Source organism: Halyomorpha halys, unplaced genomic scaffold (genome assembly GCF_000696795.3).
Source record: "Halyomorpha halys isolate HHAL.00 unplaced genomic scaffold, Hhal_1.1 Scaffold481.1, whole genome shotgun sequence".
Classification (NCBI taxonomy): domain Eukaryota; kingdom Metazoa; phylum Arthropoda; class Insecta; order Hemiptera; family Pentatomidae; genus Halyomorpha; species Halyomorpha halys.
The window spans coordinates 515168-525803 of record NW_027113262.1 but is presented as its reverse complement, the minus strand read 5'-3'; the positions used below and the strand labels follow the sequence as shown (position 1 = coordinate 525803).

The window sequence follows — 10636 nt, the reverse complement described above, 5'->3', positions numbered from 1 at the left end:
ACAATTGGCATAAAATAAATAAATATTGTTTTGTTTATTTATGTTGTTCTTTGCTGACCGCACCCCCCGACAAACTTCTTCAAGTAAAATGAAATAGCTGAATAACTGAGAGAGTTTTTAATTATGATAGAATTTAAAATTATGATGACATAATAGTAATAAAATTAATAAAGAATAATAAAAGGAAGTTGTGTTCACCAACATTTTATATTTCAAAATTTGAACACTACCCTACAAAATTACAGTTAACAGATACTTTCTTACACATGTAAACTTAATATGGTATAAAATATATATTAAATCAACATTACGTAGCTTTTATCTTTGACCTCATAGGTACTCTGGATCTATAACAGTGCTTCACAACCCATAGCAGTCTGTAGATCACTAAGCCGGACATTGAACCTTTCCTAGAGTGGGAAATTAACTCACTCACGACCTGACTTGAGGTAAAGGGAAATTCCCATTGGAAAATATTTGAAAATTAGATTACTACAAAGAACCTTTTTTTTGGCAACTTATATTGTGTATTTATATTTTAAAACCTTTCAGTAAACACCTAAACATCAGGAATGATAATTATTGAAATAGTTATAATATAAATCCTCATAGAAATATTTGTTGTTAGAGGCTTCCGCAGCCCCCCTGTGGTCTGGAAACCACTGCTCGGGAACTACTGATCTGATAATAATAAGATCTAATGAACACGGAGATTTGATCCTAGTAATAAAAGTCTTTATTTTCATACCTCCCTTCACTCCTCACCGAAACCTCACCCTGTGAGATTAGACCAAACCCAATCCTCTCTGGATCTACCCCTCAGACATTTACACTTTAGTGCAAGACTGATTATCTTATTAGTATTCTTTTATTTTTTCTGTAATGACAACATTGTTAGTCAATCTTAGTTATTATAGTTATTATTTCAGAAATTCAAAGTGGGATTAGTGGACCTTTGCTTTTTATTACATTTATGTTAACAGATTATAATTAGCCGTTATTAATCATTTTTTTTTTTAATATTATTTACTATCTTTTCAACTGATATCACATTTTTTAGTATGCCTTCAAATATGACCATGGAAGCACATGATTTTTGAGTAATTTTTTTTTATGAGTTTAAACTTGAACATTTGGCAGCCCAAGCTGCAAGAAACATTATCACGGCATTCGGGGAAGGGTGTTGTCATGAACGGACCATTTGCTAGTGGTTTGAGAATTTTTGACTGGTGACACAGATTTGGATAACCAACCCAGAGGAAGACCTCTACCAGCAATTGACAATGATGAATTTAGGCTTACTGTAGAAGAGAACCCTTACTAAACACTTAAAGGACTTGCAGCACAACTAAATACAAGTGTATTGACAGTTTCTCGATACTAAAAGACCATTGATAAAGTAAAAAGGTAGATCTATGGGTACCTCATAAACTTAATGAGAGCAGCAGCAGAAGCATTATGAAACCTGCATTTCACTGCTTACTAGGCAAATAACGAATCTTTTCTCAAAACTGGTTTATATGTGGTGGTTAATGGCAGGAATAATTAATTTATACGTATAAATAATTCAGTTCATCAACAGATCACTATCTGTTCAAAAATTTGGACAACTTCCTTAAAAGTAAAATTTTTGTAAATGATTCTCAGGTCAAAAATGCATTTTCTGACTTTATTTCTTCACAAAACCCTGAATTTTTTAGTTCTGGGATTCAAAAATTAGTAACACAATGGGAAAAATGTATAAAAAATGAGGGTAAATGTTTTGGATAACAATGTTTTGATTTATCTGTGAAGAACACACACTCAAGTATAATTTTGTAAAATCTTACATTTCCCATTTTTAACCTTACATATTTTTGACAAAACATTCAATCTAAATAGAAAAGTTTCTATTATCTAATTAACTATTAATTTTAAATCTATATGTAAAGAAATAATAAAAAAAAGGGCTTCTTCATGGGAGAGGTTATGACTTATATTTAATCATGTGCTCGGTAATTGTGAAAGTATGCATTATGATTCTTTAAAAATTAATGGTAGTAAAATAAAATTTCAATCAATACGATACCTTAGCTTTTATCATAGGATTTTCATTTTTTTCTTCAGTCGAACTGCAATCAGAGCTTTCTATCCATGAATTATAATACCTTACAACATTTTCGTGGTTTAACCTAGACAATAATTTCACCTCTCGAGTAATTTTCTTGTTTAACTGCTTCTCGGAAGGATTTAATTCTATTCTTTTAATAGCATATAATCCATCATCCAATTTATTTCTCACCTGAAAAGCAAAATTATAATAACTACTAGGCCCAGAAAAAATAGTTAGTTTCAGCTTTGTCATGTTAAAAAAAAATAATATTAATTCAATAGGAAACACATAAATGTTAAGTTTCAACACAATGCAAAATTTTAAATTTTTGAAATGTTGTTCTCTAGAGAAAGATCATCTTAAAAGAATTTTTGATACTAATTTCAGTTTATCTATATCATGTAACTTTTTTATCCAAATCACTTTTGTAGTTTTTAAACAACAATTTCATTTTTTAAACTGGAAATATTATTATTTTAGTTTGATTTAAGGATTGTGAGTAATGTCACTGTACTTTCAAGCAAATTATCTTCCACTGAATGTATTCTCTGTGGCCCCAAAAAGATACCTTCAGTAAGTTTCTCAGAAGACACTTTTGAAAATGTCGTAGTCAAGTAATGGAAATATACACTATCTTTTTGGAAGAAATTTACAAAACTGTTTGATTAACCCAAGCCAGATATCAAAAGAGCTGTAGTACCCACGCTTGTTTGGACAAGTGGTACATTTATTATGTTCTGTGAACCAGGCTACTGGGTTTTCCTTTTGGATCAATCTATTATCACCTCCCAATACTTGTCCATGACTTTCTTGCTTAGAAATTACTAAGCTTCCATCAATTTTTTAACCAGTAAATTTTTTTTTTTACATAGTATTCTATGTTTAAATTAACTTAATCCTTTTACTTTTTCAACTAGTTTTAATCTCTATTTACTAAAACATTTTTATTTATTTTCCGCCCAATACTTCCGTTGAAGTCTCATACAGCCACAAACAGGAAATATCAAGGTTAATTTTTCAGGACAGCTGCAAAATAAATATGACTGACCCCAGAGGAAAATTGAACCTAAAGTGTTCTAAACCAGGCTCTGGGACTCGCCCTAACTCGCTCCGCCATCACATCATCTAGAAACATTTTAATTTGCCACAAAAACAAAAATATAAATGAAACACTGAATAAATAGATCTAGAAGTTAAAAAAATGAGGATCCTATGAAACAGCTTATAAAATAATAAATATTACATTATTTTACAAAGTAATTCCAATTGTTTTCATTCCTGTATTTTATTATTAAAAATAAAAATCTTACTTTAATAACATCACCAAATGCACCTTTGCCTAACCACTTGATGTGTTCAAATTCATTTTCAAATCTTGATTGGCCTTTCTCACTAACTTTCCATGGTTTGTATTCTTCTCTGATGGGCCCCTGAATAGCAATAAAAAGTAATATAAACTAAAATAATATGCAAGCATTCTTATATTATTCAAAATCAATACTTACTTCTTCTATTTTACCAGAATCATATGAAATAATTGTTTCATCACTTCTACCATAAAGAGTTTCAATCCTACAAAAATAAAACATTGTGATCAATCAAATAGGTAATACCCACTTATAAGTTACTAACCAACTGAACTGACATAAACTAAAATCACATTCCTCTTTAAATCTGTTATTGCACCATACATATACCAAATTTATTTCACCACTCTTTATTTTAATTTACCGTATTTATTTCTACTTCTATTTTTACTATTCATTCTACATTTCCAATTCTATCGCTACTGTATCTATTATTAATCAGTTTTCTATTCATATATATTTATATTTTCTTAACTTACTTCATTTGTCTCTTTATATATATATAAATACATTTTTAAACCCTTTATATTTCAATTTCAATTGTTTTGTCATATTTTACAATGTTTTTATCTTATTTTTATTTAGCTGTGATGAAGCCCAACAAAGTGGGATGTAACACTAGTAATCATTAAATTTTTTATATGTATCTTTATTAACTGCCACAATCCTGCTACAATCAATTACTTACAATCAACTATTTATCTTCCAATATGAAATATTGAAATTAAAATAATGAATAGCAAGTGGATTAGTCACCCAAACTCTCAGCCCCCTGAATTCATAATTATATAAATAATGAATGTTAAATATTAAATCCTTTAAACTACTAAATTTATGATGATGAATCTTGGGGATCAATAAATTTATAATAATAAATCTAACAGATCAGAAATGACCAGGACCATCAGAAAATAAATATTTACTAATCCAGATAGACAACAAACCCATACCAATACAAACCAGGCATTCTGACACTCTTACTCCAATGCTCTCAGCCATGGGAGTCAATTAGTTTACTAGTTCAGTTACTGTTTTAAAATCAGAAATAAATAAATACCTTTCTTCTATTGTTGGACTTTCTGTTTCACCTTCAAGGCTCTGAATGGAATTCTGTCTACGACGTAATGCCTTTTTAACTGCTTGCTCCTTAACCTGAATTTCCAATCGCATTTCTTCACGCTAAAATACAAATACTTGAGATAAACAAACATTAAGATTATCCAGCTTTAAATTAAAAAAAATATTAAAGGATATTTTGGTTTTTTGTTTTATTTTACATTAAAAGTGAAATTTCATCATGTTCAGATATTCAGAAATTACAAAAAAGAATTATTTCAGCTTGTTTCAAATAAAGGTTAAAAACAAAAACTTGTACCTTTTTATCTTCTTCAGCTTTTTTAATCTTTAACTCCTTCAATTCCTTTTCCCGCTGATCCTCTTGCCTCTTGACCATTTCTTCATAAAATGATTCAAATTCAGGCTGGTTATAAGTATGCAAATATTTCTAAAACAAAAGAAATTGTTTGGAATAAAATTTGAAAACTCAGTTTAACATATGAAAAACATTATAATTATTCATAAAACAGTGTTGTTGGTTTTTAATTGCATAAATTCAAAATGTAGATTATTCACAAGATAAAAAAAACAAACATTTTTCAAAATCTAACAGCATTTATAACAATGGGCACAGTAGACAGGCATTTCCAGATGTAGCACTTGCCCTCCCTAGCACTTACCACACTTTATGAAAAGTACTTAGATAAACATTGTTCTCATATTCAATTTGCCTACAACTTAGAATGGTGTGTTGTTGAATTTTAGTGTGTTGTTCTGAATTCCTAAATTTTATATGAAACCAATGTATAATTGAGGGTTGAGACTATCATCATGTTTGATCCCCTTATTTTAGTTGAAACTTTTAGACTCTTTTTCCATTGATCATTACTTTATAAGGCTAGCACTCATCATATGGTCCCTTATCTCATGAAAATGTTTGATAGCAAAATATTATACTAATAATTAATAATTATTTTGCTAGTCAGATGCCTTAAAATGATAATAATAATTGATATTAAACTTTGATTAAAATTAATAGTGGTTTTTGAACTTGTATCTGATATATAATTATTTTATTTTGGCCTGCCTGGAACATTTGATTAACTACACTGCTGTCTATAACCTGTTTTTGTTTTTTTATTAGAGCCTACAATACCACTAAGAGCCAAGCAGGCAAGCATTAATAAAGTTCTCCAATAATAATCCTTACCTCAATATAATTGGAAGACAGCATTGGCAGTACAATAGTACAAATGTCTTATTTATTCTCTCACTAATAGCAACAAGACAGACATGTCCACCATACCATTTTGAATACACAAATTTTAATTTTATTTTAATTTTATACCTTGGGAAGAATTAAGGAACACACTGAATGCAAAGGATAATCCATGACACCTTGTTCAAGCAATAAAGTCATCTTATAAAACAATGATCAATGGAAAAAGAGTCTAAAAGTTCCAACTAAAACAGGAGGATCAAACATGGTGATAGTCTCAACCCTCACCTCACATTGGTTCAATATAAAATTTGTGAATTCAGAACAACACACTAAAAACACTATTCTGAGTTATAGGCAAATTGAAAATGAGAACAATGCTCATCTAAGTTCTTGTATAAACAGACTACTTTTCTTGCAATAGAATCAAACATTACTTTAAGCAGTCATAGAATGGAAGCTATGCTTGGAAGAAGAGGAAATAAGGGGAATTATCCCCAAATAACATGTTTTTGTAACATTTAGTTAAGAGAGAAAGGAAGAAAACAACTATGCATTCTGAATACACAGCTCTGAATCAAATTTAGGATTTAAATCCAATGTCTTGATCCAAGATATCAACTCTGAAGAAAACAATGTACTTATGAAGTTTTAAAGAAAGTAAGCAGCGTACTAAAATCCATACTCTAAACATTCAATTATTGAAGGCAGCATTCGTTTGTTTGTTTTTTATTATTTTGTTCATTAGAAATGAGCCAATTTTTTTTATTATTTATTTATTGACATTTACATAAAAATACATCTAGTAAATTTGATATTTGTTTATAATGGTATGATACAGACTTGTAGAGAAACTACATAATGATAGCACTCTAATAACATTTCTACATTAGAAAGTCTGGAGGCTATCTTCTTTTCAAGCGCAATAGAGGATGTCAGGAATAGAAGAGGAAGCAAGCTTAGAAACTTGTGGGTTTGGGTGGTTAGGAAGTTTATAATGGAAGGATTGATATCTGGCCTGGGCTAGATCGGTTACATATGGAAGATTAGGGTCTTTATGGATGATTTTATTTGTGAAAAAGTAAGGAGCATAGAGGAGTTCAAGATGGATTTTGGATTGTAAGGATTGCATACAAGAGGAATACGAAGGTTTAGTGGAGCCTCAAAGCTGAAATTCGTCAGTCCAGATAGGCCTTATTATAGTCATGTTGATCAGTCGTTTGTAATAGATTAGAAGTTTGAACTGATTGTAATTAATCTGGAATATTATCTTCAATGTTGCAATTCAAAATTTTATATATATATATATAATTATTTACTTTATTGAAATCATCCAAATATGCAATTATATGAATTTATTAGAAAATACAAAATGAAATTTGGTTAGTAGCATCTCAGTATAATAATTTGTAAAGATATTTCATCAGTTGCTTAAAAATGTATGCAAACAAAACAAGCAGAAAAGATCAATATAATATATTATAAAATATGCAATAAAAAATTAGTATTTCACGAACTTTTCCATAGAAGAATTACTCTTTGTTGCTCTCAAATCCAGAATTGATGACTAGGGTCTTGATTCCTGTTAAAATAATTGAAATATGTATCCCAGTCATCTTTTCTCATTTCTTTAGCACATTTCCACAAAAATTCCATATTTTCAACAGCTTGAAAAATGTCTCAGTCAGTAATGTAATAAAGTGCCGGTTCCCTCCCTGGTTTCTATTTACACCTATCCCCATATCTCCAATCTATAAAACTACTCAAAAGACTTGTCCATTCACAGCTTAATATCCTTACTGGCTAAAAAGCTCTCCTCAATTCTCTCCAGTCTGCTTCCGGTCTCGATATCCCACTCAATCAATCTGAAAGGAAATTTTCCTTCCTCCTAACCAAATTCATTCTCAGTAAACCTTATAACTCAACTTCTACTAATATGTGGTGTTCATTGTTCTCAACAATCCTTTTTTCTGTAAATATTAACAACCTTCTTGATTCCATTTCCACTCACAATACTACTGATATACTTATGACCTCCAAATTTATCAATCCTTTCAACATACCGAAATAGTAGAGACGATCTAAGGGCTCCACAAAGAAGTGCATAGTACAATTCTTGGGCAGCAAACAATGATCTGAGGCTCATGGTGAAACACAAAGGCCATCATCTTTGGTTCTAAGCACCTTTTTAATTCCCTCCATTATTACCTCTTACTCTGCCCCAATTGCCAACCCATTAATCACACCTATTCTTAAAACACTGTATGTCCCAAATTACACAAAAAATCCATTAGTTATCCTTAAGCAGTTCATGATTCTACATACCTCATTTATATTTCAACAAAAATATGTTCCATTTTATTTCTGTTCAAGATAGTTAGAGAAATAAAACTAGTTAAACAAAGCAACATTGTAAACATCCCCGATCAATGGGTGGAGAAGGGACAATACTCTTCACATCCGTCGCTGCTACAATATGACAAATATTAAAAAATAAAACTTTGTACCTATAAAGGTCTGTATAATATACAATCTTACCTCAATATGCTGAGAAAGCTCAAAAATCATAACTTCTCCTTGAAGTTGTTCCGATAATAAGGCAAGTTCTCTATCAAGCTGACAGATTTTTTCATTGGATATTTTTTTCCAATTCTCAAGACATATGAGTGGCAATCTGTAGAATTGCATTTACATAAAATAAACACCAGAACAAAAATACATGAAAATTATATAAGAAAACATAATTAGTACATATATTTTATGCTGAGGAATTTATAAGATTTGTTAGGGTAAATCATAATAATGAATACTATTAGTAAGGTGATAAATCAATTTTGATACATATTTTAATCAAGCCTTTGAAATTGGTACATACAAATAATAAGCACAGGTGTGATATTAATAATTATTATAATCTATTAAGTTATATTGCTAAGCATATTGACCGTGAAAGTACTTTTAATAATTTTGGCGTAAAAAAAAAGTTAAATCAATCCTATAATATTCTGGCAAACGGCAAACAAACAAATTAGCGCCAACGATAAGTGATCTCGGAAGTGTCCCAAGCAATAACGCGATAAAGAAACTATGAGCTCTACCGTAGGCTGCAGTCAACGTGTTTGTTAACTGTTTTTGTTTATGTTATGTATTTAAAGATGTAAATTTTCAATTGAAAAACATTTGCTCAACTTAAGTATATTTGAAAGTAGGCCAGCTTACTTTAAGTCTTTCAAAGATACTGGAAGAGACATAAAAACACAACTGTTATTTTATCCTGAAGTTCTGGCCACATTTAGCTTTTCAAACATATAAAATATCTATAGGCTCATCTAATGAATACCAAGAAAACTAAAAGTTGAAACCTATATCCATCAATTATGACCGTAGAACAGTGAAGTCCGTAATTTTTTTCACGAGAATAAAAACAAAAAACAAATAAACAAAACTGATAATATTTCATACTTTGAACCAATTTTTACTAATTGTAATATTATTCAAGAAAGGAAGGAGTTATCTGAATTTTTAAAACTGGTTTCCACCATTTCGATAGCAAATTACATTAATTTCATAAGTGGACATTTCACAGTGTCGCAACCAGTAACATCGTAATATCAGGACTTGATTGTTGATCGGCGGCATTATCAACTATCTGCGTATGCGTGACAATTTCCTCGACATATATCTGTCACATAGAACCTCCGCTTTATTATAAGAAAGGTGACAGTTCACCATTATTTTATTGTGTTTATTATCCCACAATTGATGGTAGATTAGGGAATTAGTCATTTTATAGTATATTCTACTATTTGAGTTTTTTTGACCGCACCCCGACCATATTCCTTTCATCTTTACACACGGTCAATCAATATCTTCCAGTATTTTTTAAAAAGAGTATTGGAGATGGCCAAAAATTAGCTGTAGTTGAAACTAATAGTTAAAATTGCCATGGATACGACCCTTATTCATGAATGAACCATTGATAAATAAATATCGTATTCATGACAATTTTAGCTATTAGTTTTAACTATAGCTAACTTTGCCCAACTCTGACTGTGCCTTCCTACTATATACCGTAATCCTGCTAGATATAGTAGAAGAGGGAGTCAGTTTTCGTCATTCTTTTAAAAGTACCTCTACACGTTTGCCTAACAACGGCAAATTCGAGCATGCGCCAATGTGTCGATGTGTTATTTGGATTAGCTGGTACAAGTTGCCATGAATTAGTGCCCGACCCTTTTAATGTTGGTTTTTAGGCAAAAATAAAAGGGCGCTTGAGCTGCATTCACTTGTTTATGTTCAGTTAGCAATGTTATAGAACAGCCAACAAATAAATATTGGGCAGTAAGGGGGCCACGATGTTCCCCAATTTTTTTTGTATGGTAATTCTTCATTCAAAAATGTTTTCCAATCCGAGCGTTCCTCACAGTGGGCCCAAGGCGCCGATAAAAAAGTTATTTTATGTAATTCTAGAAATTGTTTGTATTATTGTTTTCTGCCTTTGCTCTTAATGAATTTCAAGGCTAGTTACCAATCGATTTGATTGATTGTGTAGAATAACAAAAAAATGTTCCCGGTTGTATTGGATGAGATTAAATATTTCAATAAAAAAATAGAAATTTTTTAACTTAATTTTTTGGAGGATTTTTTTTGTCTTAAGTCTGTTGTTCACGGAAAAAATCATAACTCTTCAAGATTTTATCTCCAAATCCAACGTTACTGCACACAGAGAAAGAAATTTATTCAATCATGCTGCCCAAATACATCGGGTTGCTACATTACACAGCATACTGATCAATCCGTGACTGGACATATACAAATTTATAAATTACATTTTTTTGATATGATACATATAATAGAAAGATAACATTTTTTTCCCACACATTATTATTTTACAATTAATAT

The 10636-nt window shown here is 30.4% G+C and overlaps 1 protein-coding gene across 1 annotated transcript in view; it reads right to left on the bottom strand.

The window, feature by feature from the left end:
• LOC106683408 (eukaryotic translation initiation factor 2 alpha kinase Gcn2) overlaps positions 1–10636 on the bottom strand; it is a 73414-nt gene that overhangs the window by 39960 nt on the left and 22818 nt on the right. The window contains exons 3-8 of the mRNA XM_067050844.1: positions 8273–8408; positions 4835–4963; positions 4517–4638; positions 3598–3664; positions 3403–3522; positions 2069–2281 (exon numbers count right to left, since the gene is read on the bottom strand). Of these exons, the coding sequence (XP_066906945.1) occupies positions 2069–2281; positions 3403–3522; positions 3598–3664; positions 4517–4638; positions 4835–4963; positions 8273–8408 (787 nt within the window). The remainder of the gene's footprint in view (positions 1–2068; positions 2282–3402; positions 3523–3597; positions 3665–4516; positions 4639–4834; positions 4964–8272; positions 8409–10636) is intronic.